This window comes from Colletotrichum navitas (genome assembly GCF_030913465.1).
Source record: "Colletotrichum navitas strain CBS 125086 chromosome Unknown LY79scaffold_1, whole genome shotgun sequence".
NCBI lineage: Eukaryota > Fungi > Ascomycota > Sordariomycetes > Glomerellales > Glomerellaceae > Colletotrichum > Colletotrichum navitas.
Window position 1 is genome coordinate 75,373 of NW_026850547.1, and position 27,450 is coordinate 102,822.

Sequence of the window (27,450 nt, forward strand, 5' to 3'; positions counted from 1 at the left end):
CTCGGCGGTCTTGGTGCATTCGTATGGGAGAGCTGGTGGTTTTGTGATTAAGCTGTTGATACGGTGGAAAAACACAGGTTGGCGAGGAGTCGGATTGCATGGCCAAAATTGGTGGCACAGACGATGGATGCCTGAACGCGGGCGGCGGTGGCAAGGAGTGGAACAGGACGACAGCCGGGTAATCTTTCAAATTTCGTAATAAAAAAAATAAAAATAAAATTAAAAAAAAAAAAGGCATTATACTCTCTACCTAGGGATTCAAACAAACTAAAATGGCAGACTCTTTCCTTCTGCCTCATCAAGGTGGTTTACATTAAGTGAGGTGGTTGATGTGGCCCAAGTTACCCCCATGTTCGTGCTCCGGTTGGATGGAGTTAATTGATTGATCTGAGTGAAGTTGGTATCCAGAAGCCAAACGCGAGGGACGGCTATTTCCGGCATACATGACACCGGAGCAAATGTATGCACTGAAGCACTACAATTTTGTGCAAGGTACGTACCTATTAGCCTTTGTTTCCCCTGAGGTATCCAACCCACATTGGTCGGCGCCACCAAGCATCCAACGAGCATTACGTCCCTTACCCGAACTTTCTCGGCTTGGTGGATCGCGCATGAATTCTTGAAATTGGACGGCACGCGCGATAGCATCGACTTTAACATATCGATTCGAGCATCCACTCTCAATCCATCCCGTCCAAGGGCCTTCACCACATCTTCGTGCTTCGTGCTTCCTTCATCGATTGCACTTCTTGACCTCGAAGGCATCCGAGCCACACCCACTGGACCACAAGCCAGCGCCGGCTCCCTTTGTGTGCTCTGCCTTGGGTTGCGTTGCCTTGCGCTGCAGACTGGCTGTTCGACTTTACCCTTCCACTCGAGAGCTTCTACTGCTCGCCTCTCAAAAGCCTCGGCAAGTACTCGCCAGAAAATAGGCCTACGGGTGTGCTGTCTCAGCTTCCACGAACAAACCCGATCACGTCTTGACCATCTGGCGTATACTTTGTTGAGTTTGACCCATCACCATGGCGTCCCTGGGAGACGATCTTCTCGGCACTGTCAACAAGCTGCAAGACTTGGTCTTCAACACCATCGGCAGTGACTCTCTTGATCTTCCTCAGATTGTATGTCGTCTCATCATGGAAGCACGGGCTGTCTAAAAAAGCCTATCCACTGACATTTTGACAGGTTGTTGTCGGTTCGCAGTCGGCCGGAAAATCCTCCGTTCTCGAAAACATTGTCGGCCGTGATTTTTTACCCCGCGGAAGTGGTATCGTGACCAGACGGCCCCTGATCCTGCAACTGATCAACGTACCCGAAGATGAGGATGCCGCCGACCCTTTGTCGGACCCTTACCGGTCTCCCGACATTGCCAGACGTTCCGAATGGGCCGAGTTCCACCACATTCCGAACCGTCGCTTCAATGACTTCTCCGACGTGAAGCGCGAGATCGAGAACGAGACCTCGCGCGTGGCGGGCAATAATAAGGGTATCAACAGACAACCTATCAACCTTAAGATCTACTCGCCGCATGTGCTCAACTTAACTCTCGTCGATCTTCCTGGACTCACAAAGGTACGTTACAAATTTTCTGGCATTCAGTCCAAATGCGCAAACCGTATCTCGACTCTGACACTTGCTCAAAGGTTCCCATTGGCGATCAGCCAACCGATATCGAGAAGCAAACCCGTAACCTTATCTCAGAGTATATTGCCAAGCCTAACAGCATTGTTCTTGCTGTCTCACCTGCCAACGTCGATATCGTGAACTCGGAGGCTCTGAAGCTTGCCCGGCATGTTGATCCGTTGGGAAGGAGGACGATTGGTGTGCTCACCAAGGTGGACCTTATGGATCACGGTACAAACGCACTGGATATCTTGTCTGGCCGTGTCTACCCGTTAAAGCTGGGCTTCATTGGCGTTGTCAATCGCTCCCAGCAAGACATACAGGGTAGCAAGCCCATGGAGGAAGCCCTCAAGGCCGAAGCGGAGTTCTTCAAGCACCACCCGGCATATCGCAATATCTCTAGCAGATGCGGCACCCGCTTCTTGGCCAAGACTCTGAACACGACCCTCATGGCTCACATCCGTGAGCGCATGCCCGATATCAAGGCGCGCCTCAACACTCTCATGGGACAGACTCAACAAGAGCTGGCAAGCTATGGTGATATGCATTTCAGCGGAAAAGAGCACCGTGGATCCCTCATTCTGCAACAGATGACACGCTTTGCCACCTCCTTTATCTCTTCGATTGATGGTACCTCGACCGATATCTCCACCAAAGAACTGTGCGGCGGCGCCCGCATCTACTATATATTCAACTCGGTCTTTGGCAGTTCTCTTGAGTCCATTGACCCAACTTCCAACCTTTCAGCGCTTGATATTCGGACTGCTATCCGTAACTCAACCGGTCCCCGCCCCAGTTTGTTTGTGCCAGAAATGGCATTTGACCTTCTCGTCAAGCCACAAATCAAACTCCTCGAAGTTCCTAGTCAGCGGTGTGTCGAGCTTGTTTACGAAGAACTCATCAAGATATGCCACACTTGCGGCTCGACTGAGCTCTCTCGCTTCCCAAGGTTGCAAGCCAAGCTGATCGAGGTTGTTTCTGATCTACTGCGTGAGCGGCTGGGACCGACGTCTGGTTACGTCGAATCCTTGATTTCGATCCAACGAGCGTACATCAACACCAATCATCCCAACTTTTTGGGGGCCGCAGCTGCCATGAGCCATGTTGTCAGCAACAAGCAAGAGAGAGAGCGAAAGCGCCTTATCCAAGAAGAGCGAGAAAAGCGGGAGAGAAGACGCCTCAAAGAGCTTGGTACCAATGGTACTGAGGGACCTGAGGATGATGAAACGGAATCGACAGTCACCGAAAAGGCCGACTCTAATGCTTTAAGAAAGCAGGCAAGTAAGGGAGCGCGTAGTCTATCGCCTGGTGTGCGTGAAAACGGGACCACCGGCCTAAACGCGGCGCTCAACGGCGCACGATCAGCTTCTCCGTCAAGATTCAACGACAAGGGCTTGGGCGGTGCGCGCGACTCCTTCCTGACTTACTTCTTTGGTAAAGACGGTGCACCTCCTATCGGTACTTCTCCTTCACCAAACTCGTCCATTGCTCGACACGTGAGCCAAAGCTCTGAGCCAACGTTTTCACAGAGCATTCGCCGGACTGAAGACAAGGTGGCGTTGCGCGCACCAGCACATTCCTCGGCCCGTGAAGAGCCAGAGTTTGGCAAGGCCTCGCAATCCGTCGATTACGGGTCTCTATTCGTAAGTTCCTTTCCTTAGCTGGTAAGTTGATAACTGAAAGCTGATTTCGTTAGCAGGGTACAGCCAGCGGGGAGCCAGCCATGACAGAGCGGGAAGCCATGGAAACGGAGCTCATCCGGGCACTCATCTCTTCCTACTTCAATATTGTGCGTGAGTCTATTGCGGACCAAGTCCCAAAGGCCGTCATGCATCTACTTGTGAACCACTGCAAGGACGTTGTCCAGAACCGACTTGTCAGTGAGCTATACAAGGAGGCACTCTTTGAAGAGCTGTTGTACGAAGATGACGGCGTCAAAAAGGAGCGTGAGAAGTGCGAAAAGCTGCTTCAAACATACAGGGAGGCGGCTAAGATCATTGGTGAAGTGTTATAGATATGTTTTGGAAAAGAGACAGACTCTGGCGGAACCAGCACGTCTTGATTGCAATGGCCCTCTCTATCATCCTGTCACGCACATACAATACACTCTTGTTAGTTTCAAGTACTCGCTAGGCGGTCGAGACGATGTCTAGATTGGGTAGGCATCGCAACAACAAGGCTCAGAAATGTCTCGAGGATCGAGGGCATCAGGGCCAGTGTTTCGTTCTCTATCCAGGGATGTTGTTGAATGGCTTCCCTGCTGTATGTCATAGTCGAATATGTGTAATACAAGAACCTCAACATCGAAACTTTTCATTTACGAATTTGTCTTTCAGCTTACGCGTGTCATTGTCTCTTTTATATTGCATCGCCTGTACAGCACTGTACTTGATGAAAGAAATTGTACTACCCGTCACTCGAACATAAACTAGTATGCATGTTATGGCTACATTGTTTGCGTAGCAATAAGGCCTGCACCTCTCACCAAAGCCATCCCATTGAAGGTTTGATAACTCCTTGGCAATCATGCTTTTTTTTTTCCTACTTTCAAGCACTACATCCGTAACAGGAGTCCCTTGCAGTACTAGGGGTCGGCACGGGAGCTAGGTTTCTTAGGTCGTACTCTTCGTAGCAAGACGAGTCGTTCATGATTCGGGGCGGCGTGGTTGAGGCCTCGCGCATCCGCAAGGAAGCCGTTTGTGGACCCGGGCGACCCTGTCGCGCTGCTTCTGATGCATATATAGCACCGTAAACGGGCGAGTGTGTCCCCTGGCCTAGATATCTGCGATGACCGTCTTCATACCGTGTGCGCAGTGGCTCATGTTCACGCAATATTAGGTTCCGGATGACATTCTAACCCTCAGCATCCCTCAATCAAGATCTCGTATGTCTCTCCATACTGTACTGGTGAGGTACGCATATCGTCGGCGTATGATGTGCTACTCCTCGTCAGTCTCCTGGAAATCGACATCCTGCGGGTCTTTGTACATATGCCACTTCGTGAGAGTCGCTTCTAGGGCGGTGGGTTCTGGAGGAGGGTCTCAAGGTTGTTGACGAGGTCGCTCTTGCTAAAAAACCTTTCATAAATTCCATATGCCCTCGCTGAGAAGTGTGACAGGCAGGCTGGTGAAACTTGTGCGCAATGTTTGTTCGTATTACAACGCTAGAATCAAAAACCAGACCTGCATGTCTTTGTGTATGGATGTCATGGTCCGGCAAATGTGACTAGCGCAGCAGTCAGATTGAAGCTGTCGGCCTCCCCATATAGTCTCCCTGTAAAAGTTGGCTCCAAAATACTTGCAGAACGAGGAACTCGCTTTCCTTTCTACTAGGCCATGTGTCTTGTTGCATCAGTCGGGTATTTCAGAGTTCCGGGCGTAGTCTCGTTGATTCTGTCCTTCTAGGTGCGTAGGACACTTGCTCATCCCCTGTACGGTCTAATGTTATGTTCAGACATCGATTCGACTAAAGGAGGAACAAGAGGTCGAGATTGTTGGTGCGTAGGACGAGGACCCTCTTTGGCGAGATGCGGTGGATCTAAGCCATGGAGCGTTGTGCGCTGACTAGCAATAGCCTTGTGATAACTCTTATCATAGTAGACATCATACGGTTGGTCGTAAGTTGGCGGGTGTCCGTTCGAGGCACCAGAGTGATACAACCCAGTGGATAGCAGGTCGCGATTTAACCCCGTATCGTGTGCTTGACGGGACTTGATGAATGGCTCATCAGGAGCTATTGCTGCCCGGTCCTCACACCCAACATGCGGTGGTTGTCTCTGAATATACCGTCCTCTAGTTACATTGGATGAGTTTTGAGTAGGCGCAAGGCCTATCCAACGTGAGAGTTCATTGTCATGACTGGTAGACTCAAGAGTTTGAGAGTACCCATCATTCTCGGCATATTGCTTTGCAGGACCCTGCTTTTGACCACAACTCGGAGGCCATATCCCGGGCGGCCGAGAATAAGGTATACTAGTGTTGAAAGCCTAGGGCACTGCTTCGTTTATGAGACCGAATTTTGCCTCTTGATGACAAGAATCGCCTTCGACTCTGGTATCTCGGATACCTCTGGGAGTAAAACTGTGTCCTGTGTCCAGTCCGCACCTAGTTGATTCCTACAATTCACTTCGGAGATTCCAATGTGGCGGTGGTCGAAGTGATGAGCAAGCTGCGGTAGTGAAAAGGTCTTGCGATCTATATTCACGGGTAGGCCCAGACCCAACGTACAGGACTTACACAGCAATCCAGTGATAAAGCACACAGAACGCATCTCTTTGTTGTTAGACAGTCCGTCGTTGAACACCCGTAAAGACGGAATCAGGGGGAACTTTGAGCGAAAACGTCTTACTATGTAATGAATGGTGACATAAACTCTCAGGGGTCCTGGCAAATTCCTGATGCAAGAAAGTGTATTACAAAAATCTCGCGTGCTTCGGGCAAGATCTTCCATCTGCAAGTGATAGGAAGTCGGCAACGGTATGCCCTCGGCCGCAACACACGGCGGCTGATGATCGCCTTGCATCGAAGCAGCGCGGTGCGAGTGGTCAGGATAAGGTGGTCCAGTATTAATGGAAGAGGAAACTGGAGGTCCGGGGGCGACATGATATGGTCCGGAGCCTGTAGGCGCCATTACGTACGCCTGGGAGATATCGTTGGTCCTGTAGCTTGACACTGAATAAGGAGCAGGAGATAAAACACTGTTCATATGGTAAGGTGGCGGCAAGAGATACGGGTCAGCAGGCTGAGGGTGTTTTGTTGGTCGAGCTTGGAACTTGAATGGTGATTGCTCAGTGCTTTTGTGTTTCGGAGCATAGTGCTGGATCACCCCCCTTGGAAACCGTAAAACCTACTACTGTCACACCCATTGCATAGAAACAATTCTTTGCGATACGACTCAGTGTAGTATTTAATATTCATGTCAAGAAACTCATTTGATGTTTTCAGATGTGAGTTTCTGAGTCAAAGATCCCTCTGGCGGATCAATGACTGGCGGCTGACCAGCTGTGATTATAGCTTCGTCGTCTTGCGCCACGTCGGCGTGAAACCGCGACGGTACTGAGAGAAGAACATTTGCCGCGAGTTGAGTGCTGTTTCTCTTGTTGACCTTGCGACCCTTTCCCCAGCTGTTGCGAATGAACTCGTCTGCATGATTCGATAATTTCGATAGAGTCACGTTTTCTGTTCTCTCGGCATCTGTCCGCTCTGCGAGCAGTTTCGGCAGCAGTATGCTCCACGCATTGCCATCCAAAGCCGCGATGACCTGAATAGCGATTTGGAAGGAAGACATGTAAACAAGACGGTTAGGTGGTAAGGGGGGTTCGATCTGCATGGCTCGCCGCTCGATTTTTAAAACGCCGCAATGCCTTTAATGTCAGTCTCCGTGCATCTCTCTCTGGGTGACCTTGATGCTCGTAGCGCCAGCCCACACTTACTGGCGAGTCCAACTGGTGTACCGGGGAAAGCATAGTATTGATTGTGACTGATCTTTGCGGCACTTCTAATTGGCGACGGTAGCTGGGAGCATGAGGGAACTTCGTATTGGAGCTGCTATATTTGGGTCTATTACTTGCGCCGAGTCCTTTGGTTCGAATATTGACCGGGGATGTAATGGCTGGTTTATGGGGGCCAGCCCATCAGCAATAGTCCACCTCTCCCATCGAGAGGCATCGCTCCTAAGCTCCTTGCCTCGTGTATCGAGAACTTTCAACCATTCCTCAACTGCCGCTGCTCCGATATCCTGAGCTGCACTTAGTTTCTTGTTTGCAGACTCAATGCTCAAAATTGAGTATAATTTGGTGGTTTCCGGTCTATCGTGAACTGCAACGTTTTCTAGAGCGCTAAACGGCAAGACTTGTAGTTCAATCGTAGCATAAACGTGTGCTAGTGCAGGTATGAGCGAAGGTATCGTAGATGCAAGCAGTAAGTCAATTTTCTGTAGATGTGGTTAGCGGAAGAACATCGTCGACAACATGTCTGAGCTGAACGAACCTTCAAGGTGTCTTTCAACAAACAGATGCCCCAGCAGGTGACGCCGAAGATGAACATGGTGGCCAGGCCATCAAAGCCGGGTCCTAAGCGGCAGGAATCCAGGTATCCATAACGTTGCTGACTGGTTTTTGTAACCCCGCCACTCAACGGCATCCTGGGCCAACCTCCGCGACAACTGCCAGATTGCATCGGGCTCGAGTGGTTTGACGTAATTTGAGTATTTCGAGGGAGAGGCGGAACTTTTGACAAGAGATCGGGGATCGAGGTATTCGTTGAAAACCTTATTGACTTGCAACAAAACACCCAAGCCTCTGGTGGAGACGAAGGTGAAGGCATGATGACATATCTCCGAAGGGAGATGTGATTTATCATGAGGCAGGTGAGGCGATCTGCTTTCTTCTGTTCCCGGCTTCAACTTTTTAGATTTGCCGTATTCGGTGCCTTCAACACCAAAGGGTCTGTGAACAATCTTGCGTTTACCACCCTACATGGAATGATCTTGCAAGCCCCAAACAGTTTGGCCTGATGCATCGATACATAACGGTACATTTTCCGTTGAACTGAAACGTTTCCTGTAGCCCAAGACGGTTTCATCTTGTGGACAAATGTAAATATCATCCAGAGATGAAGCATCCCCGGTAACGGGGCCTCTACGTCGTGGCTAGGGCTATTACTGCGTAGGAAGGGCACTGGGGAAACCGTTGTTCCTGTTTACTCTGGACGGGAATGTCCAGTCGAATAAAAGAAAACAACAGAATCGAGATTAAATCCCTCGCGATAGCAACAGAGAAGAGTAAGTATGATATGGGAAGGGGGGCTCGAACACTTGTCAGGGTTGTTGAATGTGATTGGTGTGATTGGTTACCGGGCTACGAACGACCTCAACTGAGCTCGCTTGCGTTCTAGGCCAGGCACCAGAGGCCTGTACACAACGTAAGCCTCACTTACAACTGGCTGTAAGAGCTGTAGGATGGATGCCTCGGGTTGATACACAGGAACCAAGGTGCTCCCAAGGAGCCTGAAGAGGAATTTGGTAGAGAAGAAGAGAGGACCGACACCTACAGCTGGTCCACGCAGAGACCGGATATTGGTGTGCAGAACTTGATAAGTGACATGAGCATATAAGACAGCGAAACTGTATAGTTCAAATCTAATGCGTAGTCGCGACAGAGCGAGGGTATGTTGTTTGGCATAAGAATAAGCGATGAACGAGACAAGGTGTGTTTAAGGATGGTGGCGCGCTCTCAGACGGGCTCAGCGTCGAGCTAACCAGGCGCGGAGACGTTTAGTTGCCTTAAAGCCCAACCGCACGGTGCAGTAGAAGCAAAATCTTGAACATACCGACGTCCCAATGTTTTCGATACTCAGTACATGGCCATATTGGCAAGCCGTTTTTCGAACGATAGAGTAAATTGTAGCGGCGTTGTAATATATATATATACAGCTTGCTATAGTTCAATACAGCATTGAAGATTTGTGTTCAAGTTATCTGGGTGAATAGCTACGGACGAGGTTGATCGTAGAGGCCCCATAAAATGATGCACTTGAAATGCTATAGTCACAGATATCTTCATATCGGAGTAAGATTGACACCTGGATATTGACGGCAGTCCATCTATTCATGATACAGAGTAGAAGTTGTAAGAGTCAGAGCAATAGCAATGAGAATTGACAACGGACTAGCGCGATTCGCAAGCAAATTCAAGGGGAAAAGCATGAGGGTGACCAGGCAACAACTTCCGGAGTTTGGGTGGGCAATATAGGTATGTCTATGGGGCTAGAGAAAATACAATCAACGTACCAAATCAGGCATATTGCGCCATCCTGACCCCTTATCACCCTTGGAGCAGACAGAGATCTCGCGTTTATGTGTACTGGGCAAAGCTTCTTAGATGGTTAGCCTCAGCTGCTGCTAAAAGAAACAGTTTCAAGCTTATCATCTTCTGATCGGGTTATTGTTCGCCAAACAGCCAGCCATCTGTGCCGATGCCGCCCATCATGGCCGTATGCGTCTGATCGCTTCTGAGTGGCTAGTGTCAGTGAGACCTCCAGAGGATCAACCGCTTCTGGGAAGACAATCACCCACCTCTGTTGAAACAGGTGCAGCCTGCGGAAAAGCTGGCCATGGTTGTACGGTTCATCTTTTAGAGTGATCGGCTGATCTCGACGAAGCGAGCGATGAGCCTCGTCTCCTGCCCCCGCTCAAATCATCTACTTGACGACCCTTTCTACTGCTATCTTGCTCCTCTTCATCTGACATTCTGTTGCGGGTCTCGTTGTCTGGAGAGCGTGGTATGCTACTATCACGGCGGCCTCCGGCGCCACTGCGAGGCTTCGAGTTTGCACGGCCACGATACGGACGGTGCCCGGGACTTCGATCCCTAGACCTAGAGCTCCGCAATGACTCTGAACCTGAGGATCTGCTGCGGGGTTGTCTTTTGTGACCTGGGGAACGACTCCGAGACGAGGAGTACCTGCGCCGCTTGGTAGTTGGTCGTCTGTCAGGCGATGGCGACCGCGTTGATAGGCTTCTCGTTGATCTCCGCTTCCGCCGCGAGTCGCGAGGATCAATTCCACCCCTTCTCGATGACATTGATCGGTTTCTCACGGGTCTGGGGCTGATTGTACTGCGCTCTCGCCGAGGTCGTCGAGCGGGCGGAGAGGGAGACTCACGACTCAACCCTCGTTTGCGCTCCGCGCTCCGACTTCGAGATGGAGATCGTGAAGAAGCAGATATCGAGGAAGGTGAGCGTGTGGTGGGACGGCGACGCCCTGATCCTCGGCCGCTACTTGGCCTGTCTCTGGGGACGTAGCTGTCTCGTGCAGACCCACGGAACGAGCCTCGATCCCTCTGGTTGCGATGCCTCGGCCCCGGCGAGCGCGATCTATGGTCGCCGAAACGCGGCCCATATCGACCTCGCTGATCGTGATCTCTATCACCTCGCCGACCACGCCATGTATCTCCACCACGGCCACGACCGCGTTCGACATGATCCCGATCTCTCAATCTATGGGCTTCTTGCTCGCGTCTTTCAGCATCTTCTCGGCGTCGGCGGGCTTCGTCTGCAGCACGATCGGCTTCCATCTGACAGTGTTAGCTTTGGTCTTCCACTTGGGCGAAGATACAGCTGCATGTACCTTTTCCTGTATCAATTCCAGCTTCTTGGCCTCGAGCAGTTCCTTAGGCACGCCTTGAGGGCTCGTTTGAGCGCTTAAGCATAAATTCCATAGGTCTTTGCAGAATGGTGCCGTGTCTTTATCCAGAAATCCCGTGAGCTGTATCTGGAGCGACTTTATATCGGGCTGCAGAGTCGTTAGCAAACATCAACGAGAACGGGAGAGAGACTGACATATCGAGATCCTTCAATCAAGTTGAAGCAAAGCTCAATAACCACATCATCTTCGCTGCCTAGTATGTCGGAGATCTTGCTAGCGATCCACCTGGAGCAAAGAAGTTTAGTTATTGAACTGCAATGGAAAAGAAGGGCAAGGTTCTGACTTTTTCATCACCTGAAGGTTGACTTTCTGCATGTCAACCTTCTGATTGAACTCCAGGGGGAATTTGGTGGACTTGAGAAGTTTTGCATCGACTCCTGTCGCCATGGTTGGCAAATTACCTCTAGGCGAAGAAGCAAAAACCTTTCCGAGAGAAGGGAGTAGTGAAGGGGTTGTCACGTTGGTTTAGATATCGTCGGATAGCAGAAGCTGGGGTCGGAGCTGGAAGCTGGAGCTAGTGGATCTGGAGCCGAAGCTGCGTCAGCACGCGTCGGCACTGGTACCTGTGCATACATATATCCGTACCTATCTAGGTAGGAGGGCTGTATGATGCCTCAGGTACACATAGCCGCTTCCACTGATAGCAGGTCCGGCTGGGTCGGTAGGTACCTACCTATGTAGCCGCCAGGTAGTGTAATCGGCTGCGTAGCTTCCCGTAGACCCCCGCACCTTCCGGTTGCTTTGTTGCGCTGCCGACAGCTCACTGGAGCCTGCCGTCAGCCGATCTGCCTAACAGCGCCGGGCAATTAAAGATCACGCTCCTCTGCTGCAGCACAATCCTCGAGCAACATTCCGACTAGGTAATTGCGCCCGACAGTTTCTCGATCTGAGGCAATAAGACGACAAAAAGACAACGGAAATAACCATCGTAAGCAAGTTTTTTCTGTGAAGAGAACCAACGATTTTGGTACGCGCTGCATATTACGACTGTTCCCGTCGGCTCTCTTCGTAGACGATGGGATTGCCCCTCAGGATGAACGACATACACGTTCCGACAGTGCCGTCAGGCCCGACTATTAACTCGACGACGGCCAACGGTCGTTCCGGCCGTCTCACCTTCTCAGAGCTCCAGAAAAAGAAGGATGGCGTGGAGGCTGAACTGAAAGCTCTCGGCGCAGTCCTCGACTCTGTGTGTAGAACGTTCTTTCACACCTTCCGTCTAAGTGAATGAGCATAAGCGGATAGCCAGCTGACTTGCAACCCAGCATGGAGCCGACATGAATACCCCCCTCACAACTCGAGATGGCTTCCCGAGATCAGACATCGATGTTGCTCAAGGTAAGCTAGCCCGGTCTAGCACCTATCAAGCAAAGTAATTGATTATTTAGCACAGTACGTACCACGAGAGCTCGTATCATTCACCTGCGGAACGATTACAAAGATCTTATGACCATGATTGAGAAGCATCTTCATGAGCACTTTGCTAGCTTACAAGAGGACGATGGGCCTGAAGTCCAGCCTGCGGGAAGTGCTGGTTTTCTGACGAATCACTCTACACCTCAACCGCTTGAAGAGCCCTTCGCCAAGGTCAACAGCGTTGTATCAAGAAGCCCAGCTGAGGCAGCAGGTCTGAAGCCAGCCGATGAAATCCGCAATTTTGGATATGTTAACCGCTCAAACCATGACAATCTAAAGAAGGTGGCTGAGTGTGTTCAAGGGAATGAAGATGTGAGTTTGTCAAATCTCTCACTTTCGTGTTAATAAAATGTATGCATAGAAAGCTAACAAGTTGCAAGCAACCGATATCGGTCAGAGTATCGCGGCCTAGTTCCGGCGCGCGTCAGGAACTGCAGCTCACACTAACGCCAAGGCGCAACTGGGGTGGCAGAGGTCTGTTAGGTTGTCATATCCTGCCTCTCCAATGATGTTGGGAAGCTGATTCGGCGGTGTTGTCGCTACTTCATGAAATCGAAGTTTGAGGTAACAGAGCGTGCGATATGTACAGCTATAGATACAATTCTACACAATCGTTGACTTAATCTCTGGCACGAGCAGGCGCTATCAATTTCAAGAAAGAAGGCTCTTCACCACCGGCTCTTGGGATTCGCGCGCTCATTCACCCGACCTTCCTAGAACCCATGGATATGAGCTCGGATTGCCACTAAGAAAGGTGCCTGACATAGACAGAATCCCATATCGGGCCAACCTGGTCGGACAGTCTGACACGGCCGCAATATCAGTCAGGAAGAGAGTTGGGTAGGCTGTCAGGTCGAAGAGAACCCCTTTTGCCTACAGATGAGCAACCAATGAGAGTTGAGGATTGGCAAGCAGATTACAAAGCAAAGGCACAAGGAGCTCCCTGGCCTTGAGCGAAAAGGATCGAAGATTTTCCACCAGGCATCATGCAACCAAGTCCGTTGTGATGCTCATACATGTACGGATAAGGCGACTAGAACTGACCCAGGAAACAAAAAATCACGTAAGATAAGATCTTTGCCCACTGGACAAGGCACGAGCGCTTGAGAGGTTGATTTTAGCGACGTGAAATAGTCTTTCAGGTTACATCTTAAAATGATTTTCCTTGATTTGACAGAAAGATGGATGGTGCAACAATGTAAGAGAGCTTGGGTTCATGAAGTAAGTAAAGGGTCAATCTTGAGGCAATGGAGAACGGTTTATCCCCTCCGTCAATGCAGTGACAAACCGGCGGGACCACGAGACGATTTTCTGCCATTTCCGAGTAAGGACTAGTGGCAACCGGGATAATTCCTTGCCTCTGTCACTGACACAGTGACACTCAGGCAGGCACTCAGGCTTTTTTTCTTTCTTATTTTTATTTATTCTCTCATCTCCCCGGGTTCCGCCACGACAAGATCCCCGCTATGACGAGACAGCGCTGCACGTGACAGACGCCTAGCCCAATCGTGCCTACCCGACTCTGGTGGCCTGCCTGACTGAAATTTTCGCTTAAGAAGTACGGCTTCCTTGCAAGCTCCCCGCCATCCTCAAAAACAACACCCCCCCAAAAGTCGATCGATCGGTGACGATTCCCACACGTCAAAGTCTACAGCCCATTTCTGCTGTTTTTCACGGTACATTCTTGCCTGTCTCCCTAGTCACGCCGCTATCTTCCATCTCATTCTGACGAATTCACCATCTCGCTCGTTTGGTCTGCTTCGCGCAACTTGCTAACCCCTCGATCAGCCCCGCTTGTTTACATCCAACTCGCACCGAGCCTCTCTTCCACCGACCCGCGATCATGGCTGCCGCCCAGACTCCCACCTTCAAACTCGTCCTTGTCGGCGATGGCGGTACCGGAAAGGCGAGTATACAATGTCCCTTCGTCTCTCGTGGCCCTTATCTTCGGTGCGCCAATCAGTGACATTTGGTCGGGTCACGCTGAATATGATGTGTCCTTTCGGTTCCATTCCTAGACTGTTGCTGACTTTACTCTATGGCATAGACCACCTTCGTCAAGCGCCACTTGACGGGTGAGTTTGAGAAGAAGTACATGGCTACCCTTGGTGTCGAGGTTCACCCCTTGGGCTTCACTACGGTATGTGAATTGCAGTTAACTTTCGCTTGTCTTGTGTTTTTCAGCTTTCTAACGCAACCTACACAGAACTTCGGCCAGATCCAGTTCGATGTCTGGGATACCGCCGGTCAGGAGAAGTTCGGTGGGCTCCGTGACGGCTACTACATCAACGGCCAGTGCGGTATCATCATGTTTGATGTCACCTCCCGTATCACCTACAAGAACGTCCCCAACTGGCATCGTACGTATTATGATATTTAATCGACGACGCTCGATCCCAGAGTCCTATTTTTTTTGAGCAACATCACTGATATGAACATTTGTGTCCAGGCGACCTCGTCCGCGTTTGCGAGAACATCCCCATTGTTCTCTGCGGTAACAAGGTCGATGTGAAGGAGCGCAAGGTCAAGGCCAAGACCATTACCTTCCACCGCAAGAAGAACCTCCAGTACTACGATATCTCCGCCAAGTCTAACTACAACTTCGAGAAGCCCTTCCTCTGGCTCGCACGCAAGCTCGTCGGCAACCCCGCTTTGGTGAGTAATCCTCCCGAGTTCTCAATTCGCGCCAGCTTTGGCTTGGGACGGACGTGCTAACCTTGGATCAGGAATTCGTTGCCGCGCCGGCTCTGGCCCCTCCCACCGCCCAGGTCGACGAGAAGCTCCTCGAGCAGTACCGCAAGGAGATGGACGACGCTGCCCAGATGCCTTTGCCTGGTGAACTTTCGGACGATGACTTGTAAAGATAGAAACGTGGCATGGATCATAATCCAACCGCGGTGGAGTGGTCGACAGGACATCGTGAACCGGAGTTTTCAGGCGCAGGCCGGCAATTGCTGGTCATGGCCATTATGGTAGAAGACGGCACGGCCGGTTCATTTGGTAGACTCGGAGCTGGATTGGGGGGTGGGTTACACTTGCTGCTAGACGGCCAGCATACTTTGAGTAGTTTGACGCCTTACAAGATGAACACTGAGTCCTTACACTTCCACCAAGGTGTTTCGGGATACAGTCGTCCCGCTCTTTACTTTGTGTGCAAGTCTCGGCAGACATCGCGATGCATTTAATTAGATAGCAATTCAATGATCAGCTGGGCATAAATGGTCAAGTAGATGGACGTCCACCAATGAAAGGTCGGAGAGATATGCTCTTGGATCTACGTTATGTTTAGGCTGAGAACCGATGCGAGCGTATAATGTGAGGTTCTCTGTGGATGACAGTCTAGAATACAACGGACCTGGGTGTCTCCGATCGCATGCGGTTGGTGAGCAACGAGCGACCTGAGCTGCGATGTGGCATGGCCTAGCAGCTCTAGGTGACAGTCAGTTACACAGACTCATTGTGGCGAAGGATGCTTCATCAGAATAAAACACCATACAGACCTGTTGTTATGTTGATCCGTAGCTACACGTATCTGGACAATGCACAGGACAGGGATTGGCTGATGAAGGCGGCAAAAAAGCTTGCGAGGCTCAACTATAGTTTCCCCAGCCTTCTCGGCCGACCGCATCCACATGGATGGATGGGTGGCACCCGTGCCATACATAGACGCGTTCTTAAAGCGAGTACAAAGAGTAGGCCAGCCCTGGGGAAAGGTGGGCCAGTAGCACCAGGGGTTAGCGACGCGTCTTGGGGGCTGGAGGGTAATCTTGGACAGGGTTTGGGAGTGCTCAGCAGGACATGAGATGCACGCGAGCGGGAAGAAAACGTATGGTTTATGATTGAAGTTGTGAAATGGATATCGGATCCGGTTTGCTTTAGGGTCTGGCATTTGTATCCGTATTTAGAGTGGAACTATGTTGGTTGGTGCAATCATCTATGTATTATTGCAACTCAGATGCGGAAACAAGGACGGTCTGATGTCAGTCAATCACTAAGTCAGTCACATGCGACAATATGTCTGCTGAGCAGTGAGGGAGACGAGAGCAGCATATTTAAGTTGCGGTTGGTGTTGTGCACTTATGTCAGACAAGACAGAGAGAGTGTGTGGGGGGTGGGGGCGGGGGCGTGATTTGTCCGCAAATGTGAGTAGACGGATGGATAGAGGCCAACGATTCGAGAAAGGTTGTGTTGACAACTGAGGTAATTGTAATGGTTCTAAGCTGTACTGTTATGAGGTTGCTTTCTCACTTAGCAATGCAAAAAAGGCAAGGTAACCAGACCAAAAGCAAGTTGGCGAAACAGAGCATCTACCTAGGTTAAATCGAGCTAGCTACGTAATGCGGCAGTATGCAGTAGCCCCGGGATACCAAAGATGAAGTGTTGTTTTATTTCCTAATTGAAAACAGACACGCGACTTGACTGGCTCGGGCCTCCAATGCGTGAGGGCCACAGAGCACCACTTGTCTCTTAGTGAGTGCTCGCAGCGTCCAAGGATACATCATGCAAGGTGGATTCCACGCGTTCGAGACCATATTGTTGAGAGATTTGGGGCGAATTTCTATTTCCGTTTCGTTAATCATGGGGCGCGTGCACTGTCAACTTGCCGCGCGCAGCATGAGGAGCGGTCTTGACCTTTCTCTCACTACTAATGGCCAAAAGCACGACGATACTCACGAGAAGCATTACATGCCTAAAATTCATTAATACCAGTGACATGTGCTGGGTTGAGTTATGTAAAGGCGGTCATTACATAATCCCAATCTCAGTGGGGGGGCCTGGCCTGGGGACTTGTGCCGCAATCGCGCTTTTCGTAGTCCTACATCGGACTAGAGTGTTTAGGTACATCCGATCCACTATCCACGTCTCCATAGCGTGTAAGGGCTCCATAGGTACCTAGTCGGGTCCTCGACGCGCTGGGCTGCGTTCAACACCACAAGCAATTGGTACTGCAACACACCCTCACTAAATTACCACAACTAACCGCGCCTCGTGTGTCGACGCTCCTGCTTCCCCACCTCGCCCGTTCCTGAGAAACACTACCTAGCCTCTCTGTCTCTCTCTCTCTCTCTCTCTCTCTCTCTCTCTCTCTCTCTCTCTCTCTATCTCACGCGCGCTTCGTCATTCTTCCTCTTCTATTTCCTCCAAGGTTTCCTCTACCTCTGGGAACATTTCCTGTTTGTTTTGTTAAACCACAGTTGCCTTGTGTGCTTGCTCTCTTTCCCTTCACATACCTTCGCGGCTCGTTCGACTATCTCGACCCTGGATCATGACTATCGTTCACCACTCCTAGCTCAAACCACCGCAATGCCCGCCTTCGATGCATCTCCTTCGGTCTCGACTGCTGCAGCACCATCCTCGTCCTCCCCGCCCTCAGGCGAATTTCCCGCCCAGTCAGAACACGCTGCGCAGACACCCACAAGACAAGCCGTCACCGACCTAGCGCAAACTCCCGATGTAGTGCCCTCGTCGTCAGCTAAAACAGACGTGTCAAATGCCGACTCTGAAAAACACCCCAAGGGGAAGAGGAAGAGGACGGCGTAAGTAGCCGTGCAGACACTGAATGGAGTTGCGTTGTGTGTTTTGCGGACACTAATTCGTTCCTCAATCGTGCGTACAGTGCCAAAGACAAGTCCATCCTCGAAGCTGCCTACATCGCGAATCCGAAACCGGACAAGACAGCGCGCCTGGACATCGTGAAACGCGTTTCTCTTAACGAAAAAGAAGTTCAGGTAAGACTCCAACCCTGCCGTGACGCGTGTTCTTTGCTGATCTTTGATCGTTAGATATGGTTTCAAAACCGTCGACAGAACGACAGACGCAAGTCGCGTCCGCTCTCTGCCCAGGAGATTGCTGCTCTTCGATACGGTGGCATGCAAATCATCTCGTCGGACCCTGTTACATATAGCCCCTCTCTGCCCGAAGAGAAGGCGTCGCCAGTGGCAGACGCTGCTACCATGAAGGTGCCTATGCCAGCAGAAACCCCAGTCAAATCCGTATCCACAACGGTTGAGGCGCATGAGCAACTTCAACTCGCAACGCCGTCTATTCCAACGACCAGTGCTGATGCCAAGACCCTGGAAACGCCAACATCTCAAGCCACGGACTCTTCGTTGCCGCAATCAACCGGATCTTTCTCTTTTTCCAGCTCTATCGGCTTTCTGACAAACCGTTGGAACCCCACGAGTTCCTTCTCAACGCCCTCAACGCTGAACCGCAGCGTTGATAATACCCCCAAGTATGCCTTATCCAGTCTGTTCTCCGCATTCCTACTTACATGGCGTCAGATCCGAGCAGTGCCCTCCCTCATCTTGCTCATCAGTCGCATCTGCAGCGCGTATTTTACCCCCTCCTCAGTCTTCACAGCAGTCACTTGTGTGGCTCTCACTTTCCCTCGAAGGCAAAGCTGAGCTCGTCTCCAACGAGACTTCGCCTCCTCGGATGCAGCCTACTAGACTGTTTTCAGAGTCACCAGCTCTACCTCAGCCTAGATTGTCTCGACCACTCCAGCGTAGTCACAGTGCACTCCCTAGCGTGACTTTACCTCCCATCACCGCCCTTACTGACTTCCTACCACCTACACTGGGGCGTGGTCGGTCTCGTGACGCGCACGCGTGGGAGCTGTGCTGTGACGCGGACAGTCGCGATGAGCTTACCGCACAAGCCGAAAATGAGTCCAACGGCTCCGCCATTGCCGCCATCAACCTCCTCCGTTCAACAAGCGGTATTCTTCAAAATAATAATTCCAAGCGCAACTGCCCAAGCAGCAGATCAACGCCTCGGTCTCAGCAGGCCAAGAAGCCTAGGCTCAGTCGGACGTCTTCCAGCATGGCCAGGATGCAAACGCCGCTTGGTGATGGCGAGAAGTCGATAACTCAGCTAAACGATGAAAATATCTCAGGCGACAAAGTAAAAGTTAACAAGATGATATCTCCAGGCGACTCTGATAAGGAGAACTGGAGCCCTGATGCCAACGGCAATCCGCGTCAAACGGCGCCGCTATCTGATGTCAGAAGGCCATTGCCGAATATTGCCGGTAACAAAGCCAATGCGAGGCGCACGGGGCGGGCTCTTCAAGACTATTCTATGCCTGCTATTTTCAGCGGTAACCGTGCCAGGCCGATATCGGCTATGGCACGTCGAAGTTCAGGGAAGGATCTGACAATCTTTGAAGATGGCCGTGGCTCCCCTGCGCCAAAGGAGTCAGAAGAGGTAGAGAAGTTCATGCGTGGCGGCGAAGTCAGTCCAAGTAAGAAGGGAGATATGGATTGCATTGCAGGCCTGCTCTCCCTCAGCCAAGGAGCTTGGAGATAGAGACTCCTAGTGTGTTGCTCCACATGGTTTGGACAATCGCGATCCGTTCCTGCCACTCAAAGTCCCCAAGCCCCCACATTCCAAGCATCCAAAAATGGCCGTCTTTGTGATAGAAGTAGCGGGATGGTTGTTGAAAACCATGAGTGTGGTATCTACTTCAACGGGCGGTGATATGAAGTCTAAAAGACTAGAACAATGAACGAGCTCTAGATGGCGTACGGCCCTGTCAGAAATGGATGAGACAACTACGCTTCTGGACCCTCGGGTTTCTGTCTGTTTCTTCTGCCGCTTTCTCGCGAAAGCCGCAGCCGAGGGGCACTGAGTGGCAGAGAGTGTAAACGCCTCGGTTCTCAATTTTGGGCACGGTGTATTGGCCAGTGGGTATGAACGAACCTTATTCTTGGTATCCTTAAGTACACGACAGCTTTGCGAAGTCGGGTGCGCTCACGCCATGTTTGTTTACGGATTAGGCAAGCTTTAATGACGCCACAGTGGAACAAGTAGAAAAGAGAAATGTAATCCAAATGATGCAAAACACCGTGTTGCCGTTTATCTTGACTGTAGTGGTCTTGGACCTGTGTAAGATGGTATTATAATATCATTTTACGCCGAGATATAGAATAATAGAGCTACGCATCCGTACACAAAGGGGCCCTTCTTGCCTTTGGGGATAGAATATGCATAACGATTTCTATGTACTGTTAAGTACCCAAAGACCCTTCAGCAGCTAGGTTCCTTACTAGCATTATAAGAGACTTCGTAGACATACCACTGTGGCATCTGCGCAAAAGGATACATAACTTCTGGACAGGTAGGCTCGGAGTCAGCCGCGCTTACGTAGGCAAGTCGGTGTCGCGTGCCAGCACCGTGACGGTATTCTATAGTGTCCCTCTTAACAGAGGGGTCTATACAACCGCAAGTTAAAAAAAATAAAGAGAAGAGAGAGCTAGTCTGCGTAAGATGTTAAGACAAACCTCGAAAAGTTAGTTTGTTTGCCGCACAGATCGTATGTGAGCAGCTTGACGGCACCTCTTACGTCTTCAGCCCAACAGCAAAAATGGCCCACTAGCTCCGGTATCAATCCGATACATTCCGTCTGTACGGAGCACTACAACTAGACTAGGCCCCATAATGGAGCTGATAAGAATATCATCACTAACATAAAGATGGACATGGGCTGGCATTCTGTTCGTTACCGAGTATTGGTTGGTATTTGTTGTTTGGATCCTTGACCACGCTTGCTGTTCGGAGCAACCGCAACCACAGCAAGGTCCTGTTTGGCTAATGTGGGAGGGAATCTCCCGAAGTTTATATACTTTGAAGCAAGCTTGTTTACCTCGGTTCCTCGTTCCTTCTTTCTATACTCCTCGCTAAAGGACGGCGGCTCACATATGACGGCCGGCCTCATGAAATATTTACCATGCCAATGCCAATGGTCAGATTTCCCCACGTCTCCGCTTCTCTAATGCGATCGAAATGCACAGGCATGCGCGCTCCCTTTCTCTCCATGCTCGAAATCCGCGCTCGGTCTATCAAACAAACAAAATGATCGGGAAACGGCAGCCAAAAGGTAGCAGCCAATGTGTTCCTTGGCCCACCCTACTCACCCGATCTGCCTGTGGTGGGAACAATGAAATAAAGACGAAAGGTTCTTCTCTTGAGGTGAACCATCTTCCTTGGTCGTAATTAAGAGTAATGGGGGAAATCATCGTGATCTTCGCTTCTTTCCTCCCAGCCTCCACAATATGCAGCATCACATACCCAATAGGCTCATCTGTCTTCTCAAAGGGCTCGCGCTGATGCTGCCGTCCTCGCTTGCGTAGCACGCGGAATCCGTGTCAATGTCCCACTCCGGGTCATCATCCTTGCCGTCCTCAGACGGGCAAAGGCTGCCATCAGCCGAGGGGTCGAAGCCCTTTTGCGTAGCGGCACGTGTGTTCCAGCGGAGAGTGCGGGACACGCTATCGAACCACTCCGTCTGGGTGCGAACGACGGTGGGGAATGGGTACTGTGATGCCGTGATTGTTACGTAGTCGCCCTGCTTGAGCTCGACCCGACCCTTGCCATCGAAGGCGCAGTAGGCCGTTGCACGTGAGTTGCGCGGTACTGATACGCGGAGGAGCATCGTGTCGGAGAGGACCATGGGGCGGAACGACAGAGTGTGCGGGCAGATGGGCGTGAGCAAGATAGCGGGAATGTCGGGGTGTACAAGAGAGCCTCCAGCCGAGAGAGAGTAAGCGGTGGATCCTGTGGGGGTCGAGAAGATGCAGCCGTCAGCCTGCACCACGGTGAGGAGCTCATCGTCGCCGTACAGCTCCAGGTTCGAGACGTAGGGTGACGGGCCGCGGTCGATGACGAGCTCGTTCAGCACCTCGAACTGCTCGCCCTCCTCGGCCTCCTGACCGACGGTGCCGTCTCGGTATACAGTGCAAGTGAAGCGCATGCGGAGATTCACGCGCATGCCCTCCTCTCCCATGATGCGGTCCAAGTGCTGCTTGTACTTTTCAAACTCGAAGCTCGTCAGGAAACCAAGACTACCCAGGCTGAAGGACAGCACTGGGGGTACAATGCGCTGGAAGAGCCATGATGTGAAGAGCACAGTTCCGTCCCCGCCAAGGGTCAGAACCAGATCAAACTTCTCGGGCTGGCTCCAGCACAGGTCGGGTGTCCAGTACTTAAGCATGTCACGGAAGGCAGGGTTCTCAGCGACAATGCCGTTGGCATCGAAGCGACGAGAGTTGCGCAACTTGGCGTCGACGAAGACGTTGACACCGACATTGGAACCGTACCTCGGGGTGCGAAGCAGCCAGGAGGCGAGCTCCCGAGTAAGGTAGACGAGCTGGTTGTCGCGGGCTTTGGTGACAATCATGACATTTCGGACGGCACGCTTGATGGGGCGGCGCTGGAGCTGCTTGGAGACCTCGCGAACACCAGTTGCGGTCTGCACAAGCCTCGAGTGAGACATGCAATCGTCATTCTTGATCTCCTCGAGGACCTTGTCGATGTTGACCGCATCGTCGAAACGGTTGTGATAGAAGCAGGGGGACTGCAGAGACGGCAGGGCGGTAGTGGGGGTTATGTTACGGTTGGCGAGCTCGTTGAGAGCGTCGGCCAGTTTCTGAGATGAGGACGTGGCAGGTCGGTTGTCGACGCCACTACCTTGTTGGGACAGCATGCCTGTAAGAGAAAGAGCCTCGGGTTTGTTTCGACGAACAACCGAAGCCAATGCTTTCATAATAGTCTGGCGAGGAACTTCGTGGGAGGGCGCGCGACGGTGGCCCTTGGGAGGGTGCTGCGCAGTGTTGGTGACGTTGAAGGGCCGCGACAGAGGAGGCGGCAAGAGCTCGGGGTAGGCGGCAGTGGATGCTATTGAGAGGGAGCTTCTCCTTATCGTCGATGATGACGCAGCAGCGGGAAGACCGCCAGGGGCGCAAGATAAAGGCTCCTCTGCTACCGATTCAGCATTGCGATGCAGTGACTGAGTAATGAGGCCAGATGTCGAGACGGACGTAGATGTAGAAGAGGAGAGCGGTCGGTCATGGATGGCGTTCGAGCTTTTGGGACGGTCGGAAAGCGCGCCCGTTTTAATGACTCGTTCGGAGGACGAGGACGGCTGTTGCAATGGCGGCGCCGCCGGCGGGAGCGGATTGGGATTACTGAGGGCGGGGTGCAGGGCGGTGGGAGAGGAGACAAAACCCGACATGGTCATAAACGGTGGCTTTCTCCGCCGAATCAACCGGGGATCCTTTAGGTGGTAGTGGCCCAGGGGGAGTGAATGGGAAGAGTGTTGCCGCGAAATACTACAGCGGCGGCAATAATAACAGACAAGCCTGTGCCGGGGGGAAGAGAAGAGGGGCTGTTTCTCCGATAAGGCCGAGCGACGCTAAGGGAGAATCGAACCTGGGGCTTCAGAAGGAAGGAACACTGCAGTAGGTACCGATACAAAAGTACCCCAGCAATAGCGCTAGCGACTGGAGCAGGCGGACAACCGGTGCTAGAGGTCGGGTGGTGTGCGGTTGTAACGGTAAGTGAGATAAGAGGCTTGGGCGTGTGACGGACAAGTATGCGCGTAAATGTGTATAGTCCAAGACCTTCATACACTGTCACACTAGTATGAAAAGTGAGAGAGAAATTTGTGTATCGACCGTAAGTTTTGCTGCTGTGAACTGGCCGAAACAGAGATAAGCCGTAGGCTTGCAACACAGATGCGATGCGAAGTGATCCAGTGAGACCAGGCTGTTGCAGCTCCTTGATTGCACCGTGTGTAAGATGTGTGTCTCGTCCCTTATGCGTGTACGACTCGATCGTCGGTCAGAACGGAGATCGCCTGTCCTTGCGTAAGCTTCCTCAAAGCCAAAGCCACATAAAGGTACCACGGACTACTGTTGGAGCGTGGTCGAGTGGTGACTCGGGCGCGACGGGGCTGACAGGATGAATGACGCTAGCTTTGAGCAAGATTTGCCGCCTCGGGACGGAACACTAAATCAGACCGAGACTTTTTTTTTGTTCCGGCACTGGTCGTGGTGTGCTGTGATGGAGTGTTGACGCCAGGTCTACGTCCAAGACTCCTGACTGCGAGGAGGGGATGGATTGGTGCTGAACGGGTGGCTGCAGTATGTATTATCAATATCGAAGTTCTGTAGTAGTCGCTCTCGTTGCCGTTGCTGATGGAGAAAAAGATGCTCGAATAGCTACAAATACTGATTCTTAGAAGCCGAGTTGCCGTATTGCCAGTGGGATCTGGGCTTTTGGGAGAGAAAAAGAAACAGGAGTGGTCGAGTGGAGGATGAAGAATCGCGATATCCAGCAAAAGGTGCGGCTAGGATTCTCGCTATGAAAGAACAGGAGTGACAAAAAGGGCTAGCTATGCAATGCAAACATACAAAAAGACTCGTAGGTCGCTGGTGCAGACCGATGCGATGCGATGCAGGCAAAGAAATGGGAAGTACGCAGTGGTGGAGGAGGAGGGGTCCCAAACAGATGCTGCAACGGCCGAGGTAATTGCTAGAACTACCAGAGCTCTGCTTCGAAAGAAGGGGGGATAAAGGGAGGAAGGGAAAGCGAAACGAAAAGCGAACAAGAGAGTGACCAGACTACCTGACAAGAAGCAGAGACACCAGCAACTCAAGATCCGTCCCAGCAGTGCGGGAGCTTTAATATTCTATCTAGCTAGGTACGATAGCCAGGCATCTCTCGCTTCCTGCCCCTATCCCCCTTTACCGTCCAGTTTCTAGTTCGATGCCGATCGAATCACGCATGAGGATGGGTGCGATGCGACGGAGGGCGCTCCCGCCACGACGTCTGCCCCAAGCTTACGTTACGCACCCTGTTCTGTTCTGTGACTACTGGGAGTGATCCACTCGTTATTCCATGAGGTACATGCAACACTGGGTACCTGCAAGGTAGGTGTACCTGTTATAACCCATCATTATCTTGCGTTTCCGTCTTCCTCATACATCGTATACTTCTCGCTTCCCATTCCTCACCAACATCTTATCCACAATGTCCTTGTCATGCGTTGACTATTAGGCTCGCGTGCAACTTGCCAAACCCCTAATTAGAAATCAAACCACCGTATTTCGCCAATCGTGTGCTAATACTGTCTGCAATAACCCAGCATCCGCAGTACGCGCCTTTGCCATCCATGTCTAATGAGATACGTACCTAGGGTATACGCGTACTCCATCCGGTTAGGTGGCTCCTTCCAGACCCAGCCTGGTATGGTCTATGGAATCGGTACGTACTGCGAAGTGAGAGTCCCCAAACTTAAGATTGGGAAGTGAAGTTGCAAATGCCAGGCGCAGGTGGATGGTCAAACGGGCGGTACGTTCCCCTGCCCGACCCCTTCTCGATCCCTTCCTCCTGGAGCCTCCTTACGTATAGGCGGAAGGAAATAAGAACAGGGATCGGTCTGACATCGGTAAGGCCCTCCCCCCCCAATGGTTGGAGGACTGCTACTATGCCAGGATGCGAGTTGACAAGCCAAGCACAGGATCCCCATCACCGGCAATCCTGAAGAGGAAATACTGTACAAGACACACCAATTGTATCGTCTACCCGCTCGGGTCGCCGCTCGGGTCACGCTTGTATCAGTACCAAATACCCATCTACTCAAGTCTGGGTCGTGTTCAGTAGACGATCCATCGCCACCAATAATAGCGCCGAGTCACTTCAGACCCGTGCACGACTTTCAACGTCGGAGGCCCTTGGGATTTGGAACAGCTCCCCTCTTTTCTCCAGCAAAACAGAGCAGGACAACGACAGATGATGGGGCATCCCGAACGAGTAACAGTGACGCTAAGCGCTGTTTGTAACCAATTGATGTACAACATCATCATGCGGCCAGAAGTCCTGAGGCTGAAAGAGGAGCATTCCATCCAATGTGCCGAGACGGCTACGGCGTAGATAGAGCAAATGCTGCGGCTGTTTGACGACGACAAGGCACAAACAACGCGCTTCGTTGGCTGGTTGCGACAGAACGATGTCATGTGCTTTCATTCGCCCTGTAATACTACTCGACCGGTGCAGTTTTGCGCCTGGGACGCTCGCTGCCAGGCGAGGAAGGGGTTTAGTGTTTTGAAGAAACGGTGGGGTTTGGAATGGTTACCATCGCCTCAAATCATAACTTGTACGCCACACAGATTGATCTCTAGTGTACTGTTGACGATAAGCGGGCCGAGGTCTACACATACTGCACCACTTGTGTGCAGCCCCTGCGAGGTATGGTAGAGCCTTCAAAGCACAAGAATCCGCCGCCGGGTCGGGCCTCAACTCCAGCCTGGCACGTAGACGGCTTCTTGACTTAGGTTCAGTCTTGGGCAATGGCAGGCCTAAGTAGATCATCCCGCGGTGGCGCCTGTATTATGCTGCTGCGTCTCGAGAGCTCAAGCCTTGACTATCTGCAACTGCTGAGCCTGTGCCGCTTCAACCTTCCGAGACATGAAGTGCGGTTCGTCGAGAACAGGACAGAGAGACAAGACGAACCCACGGGGTGAGGGAGACTCGTGACGATGGATGGCGACGATGGTGTGGTGGCTGTTGATCATGGCTGCCGTCCGAGATGATGTGACATTAGCCGGCTCGATGGCTATGGAGAAGCATCGAGGAACGTCTCACTTAACGGGAAGATCACGGTTGTAGGCAGTGAAAATGTGGAAAGGGCCAGCCTCTGTAGCGAAGATACGACGACAAGACTCGGGCCAACACAAGGGGAGCCGAGAGCCAAGCCTCACTTCAGAATGAACCATGGCTTAGACAATACTGTTGTATTACCAGCGGTGGGTGCGAGCTTCAACTGCCTATGGGGAAAGATTTGGTGACCCTGCATGAGGGTTGGTTTGCTGCACGCTGTTGACATGCCTTTGTCGTCGTCGTCGTTGTTGTTGTTGTCTTTGTCAGCGGTGCATAGGTACACTGGATTAAGAAAGGAGTCGAGTCCTGGTTTGGACTTGTTGCGGATCAAACGCCGTCCACTTTTCTTGTGTCTCCCCCCTTCGCTTTGTGACGTGAGCAAGGGTGTGTGCGTGTGGATGAGTGTATGTACCTTGGTGCCCTCCCCTGTAGGTAGGTGGCCACGTAGTGTACAACAGGGCTAGCAACTGCTACCTGTCGTAGCAAGGTACCTATATCAAAGTCGGTCTGCAGGCGCTACTGACTGATGGATGTTCTAACGCCCTACTGTGTATGCTATTCATACTTTGGGTGGAGGCTGAGAGAAGTATCCTCTCCGATAAAGCAGCTAGAAGCGCACCCTAAACCTTCGGACTACATACCGGCAACAGATCTAGGCCCACTGCTCTGGAACACAGCCGAAGTGGCGTGTTTTTCTTCCTATTATGTGCATTTTTCACGTCCCATATTAGACAACCAGCAAGTGGGGGAATCAAAGGGTGAAGAA

General features: G+C 51.6%; 9 protein-coding genes across 9 annotated transcripts; 4 read left to right on the forward strand and 5 right to left on the reverse strand.

Annotated features, from left to right (window-relative positions):
- Nucleotides 1–534: 534 nt before the first annotated feature.
- LY79DRAFT_532043 (Dynamin central region-domain-containing protein) lies at nucleotides 535–3,933 on the forward strand. Its single transcript, XM_060556270.1, has 4 exons — nucleotides 535–1,121; nucleotides 1,186–1,572; nucleotides 1,644–3,266; nucleotides 3,320–3,933. The coding sequence occupies exons 1-4, from the start codon at nucleotides 1,023–1,025 to the stop codon at nucleotides 3,635–3,637; spliced, it is 2,427 nt and encodes an 808-aa protein (XP_060420430.1). The 5' UTR covers nucleotides 535–1,022; the 3' UTR covers nucleotides 3,638–3,933.
- Nucleotides 3,934–4,803: 870 nt separating this feature from the next.
- LY79DRAFT_675861 (uncharacterized protein) lies at nucleotides 4,804–6,299 on the reverse strand. Its single transcript, XM_060564460.1, has 3 exons — nucleotides 6,122–6,299; nucleotides 5,971–6,016; nucleotides 4,804–5,608 (listed from the first exon to the last, which is right to left on the reverse strand). Exons 1-3 carry the CDS (start codon nucleotides 6,250–6,252, stop codon nucleotides 5,045–5,047), a joined length of 741 nt encoding a protein of 246 aa, XP_060420431.1. The 5' UTR covers nucleotides 6,253–6,299; the 3' UTR covers nucleotides 4,804–5,044.
- A 250-nt stretch (nucleotides 6,300–6,549) lies between these two features.
- Nucleotides 6,550–8,989, reverse strand: LY79DRAFT_574381 (uncharacterized protein; the record flags this gene model as incomplete). Its single annotated transcript, XM_060559586.1, is given in 8 exon segments — nucleotides 6,550–6,764; nucleotides 7,055–7,169; nucleotides 7,189–7,554; nucleotides 7,611–7,731; nucleotides 7,775–8,094; nucleotides 8,476–8,532; nucleotides 8,559–8,760; nucleotides 8,982–8,989. The coding sequence occupies 8 exon segments, from the start codon at nucleotides 8,987–8,989 to the stop codon at nucleotides 6,550–6,552; spliced, it is 1,404 nt and encodes a 467-aa protein (XP_060420432.1).
- A 484-nt stretch (nucleotides 8,990–9,473) lies between these two features.
- Nucleotides 9,474–10,336, reverse strand: LY79DRAFT_910 (uncharacterized protein). The gene is made up of 2 exons (XM_060565207.1): nucleotides 9,548–10,336; nucleotides 9,474–9,481 (listed from the first exon to the last, which is right to left on the reverse strand). The coding sequence occupies exon 1, from the start codon at nucleotides 10,201–10,203 to the stop codon at nucleotides 9,748–9,750; it is 456 nt and encodes a 151-aa protein (XP_060420433.1). The 5' UTR covers nucleotides 10,204–10,336; the 3' UTR covers nucleotides 9,474–9,481; nucleotides 9,548–9,747.
- Nucleotides 10,337–10,613: 277 nt separating this feature from the next.
- LY79DRAFT_664353 (PWI domain-containing protein) lies at nucleotides 10,614–11,213 on the reverse strand (the record flags this gene model as incomplete). Its single annotated transcript, XM_060562872.1, has 4 exons — nucleotides 10,614–10,688; nucleotides 10,749–10,913; nucleotides 10,961–11,051; nucleotides 11,110–11,213. 4 exons carry the CDS (start codon nucleotides 11,211–11,213, stop codon nucleotides 10,614–10,616), a joined length of 435 nt encoding a protein of 144 aa, XP_060420434.1.
- Nucleotides 11,214–11,657: 444 nt separating this feature from the next.
- Nucleotides 11,658–13,074, forward strand: LY79DRAFT_913 (26S proteasome non-ATPase regulatory subunit 9). Its single transcript, XM_060565210.1, has 5 exons — nucleotides 11,658–11,686; nucleotides 11,778–12,015; nucleotides 12,092–12,164; nucleotides 12,220–12,554; nucleotides 12,623–13,074. The coding sequence occupies exons 2-5, from the start codon at nucleotides 11,842–11,844 to the stop codon at nucleotides 12,749–12,751; spliced, it is 711 nt and encodes a 236-aa protein (XP_060420435.1). The 5' UTR covers nucleotides 11,658–11,686; nucleotides 11,778–11,841; the 3' UTR covers nucleotides 12,752–13,074.
- An 821-nt stretch (nucleotides 13,075–13,895) lies between these two features.
- LY79DRAFT_532063 (GTP-binding nuclear protein GSP1/Ran) lies at nucleotides 13,896–15,476 on the forward strand. Its single transcript, XM_060556271.1, has 5 exons — nucleotides 13,896–13,918; nucleotides 14,031–14,382; nucleotides 14,449–14,602; nucleotides 14,692–14,897; nucleotides 14,969–15,476. Exons 2-5 carry the CDS (start codon nucleotides 14,338–14,340, stop codon nucleotides 15,101–15,103), a joined length of 540 nt encoding a protein of 179 aa, XP_060420436.1. The 5' UTR covers nucleotides 13,896–13,918; nucleotides 14,031–14,337; the 3' UTR covers nucleotides 15,104–15,476.
- A 2,070-nt stretch (nucleotides 15,477–17,546) lies between these two features.
- On the forward strand, nucleotides 17,547–19,553 carry LY79DRAFT_585615 (homeobox domain-containing protein; the record flags this gene model as incomplete). The annotated part of the gene is made up of 4 exons (XM_060560516.1): nucleotides 17,547–17,779; nucleotides 17,860–17,971; nucleotides 18,026–18,477; nucleotides 18,527–19,553. The coding sequence occupies 4 exons, from the start codon at nucleotides 17,547–17,549 to the stop codon at nucleotides 19,551–19,553; spliced, it is 1,824 nt and encodes a 607-aa protein (XP_060420437.1).
- A 1,581-nt stretch (nucleotides 19,554–21,134) lies between these two features.
- On the reverse strand, nucleotides 21,135–23,513 carry LY79DRAFT_1156 (ATP-NAD kinase). Its single transcript, XM_060550736.1, has one exon. It carries the CDS (start codon nucleotides 23,260–23,262, stop codon nucleotides 21,307–21,309), a length of 1,956 nt encoding a protein of 651 aa, XP_060420438.1. The 5' UTR covers nucleotides 23,263–23,513; the 3' UTR covers nucleotides 21,135–21,306.
- Nucleotides 23,514–27,450: the final 3,937 nt, after the last annotated feature.

Excerpts from the sequence above, each read along its gene's own strand:
- LY79DRAFT_532043 (XM_060556270.1), top strand. The coding sequence starts at position 1,023 with ATGGCGTCCCTGGGAGACGATCTTCTCGGCACTGTCAACAAGCTGCAA. Across the intron at positions 1,122-1,185 it reads CTCTTGATCTTCCTCAGATT|GTTGTTGTCGGTTCGCAGTC; the intron begins GTATGTCGTCTC and ends ACATTTTGACAG. Across the intron at positions 3,267-3,319 it reads TCGATTACGGGTCTCTATTC|CAGGGTACAGCCAGCGGGGA; the intron begins GTAAGTTCCTTT and ends TGATTTCGTTAG.
- LY79DRAFT_675861 (XM_060564460.1), bottom strand. The coding sequence starts at position 6,252 with ATGGCGCCTACAGGCTCCGGACCATATCATGTCGCCCCCGGACCTCCA. Across the intron at positions 6,017-6,121 it reads CAAGGCGATCATCAGCCGCC|GAATTTGCCAGGACCCCTGA; the intron begins GTGTGTTGCGGC and ends TTCTTGCATCAG. Across the intron at positions 5,609-5,970 it reads ATGTCACCATTCATTACATA|GCTTTCAACACTAGTATACC; the intron begins GTAAGACGTTTT and ends GCAGTGCCCTAG.
- LY79DRAFT_910 (XM_060565207.1), bottom strand. The coding sequence starts at position 10,203 with ATGTCATCGAGAAGGGGTGGAATTGATCCTCGCGACTCGCGGCGGAAG.
- LY79DRAFT_913 (XM_060565210.1), top strand. The coding sequence starts at position 11,842 with ATGGGATTGCCCCTCAGGATGAACGACATACACGTTCCGACAGTGCCG. Across the intron at positions 12,016-12,091 it reads TCGGCGCAGTCCTCGACTCT|CATGGAGCCGACATGAATAC; the intron begins GTGTGTAGAACG and ends CTTGCAACCCAG. Across the intron at positions 12,555-12,622 it reads GTGTTCAAGGGAATGAAGAT|CAACCGATATCGGTCAGAGT; the intron begins GTGAGTTTGTCA and ends ACAAGTTGCAAG.
- LY79DRAFT_532063 (XM_060556271.1), top strand. The coding sequence starts at position 14,338 with ATGGCTACCCTTGGTGTCGAGGTTCACCCCTTGGGCTTCACTACG. Across the intron at positions 14,603-14,691 it reads GAACGTCCCCAACTGGCATC|GCGACCTCGTCCGCGTTTGC; the intron begins GTACGTATTATG and ends ATTTGTGTCCAG. Across the intron at positions 14,898-14,968 it reads TCGTCGGCAACCCCGCTTTG|GAATTCGTTGCCGCGCCGGC; the intron begins GTGAGTAATCCT and ends ACCTTGGATCAG.
- LY79DRAFT_1156 (XM_060550736.1), bottom strand. The coding sequence starts at position 23,262 with ATGACCATGTCGGGTTTTGTCTCCTCTCCCACCGCCCTGCACCCCGCC.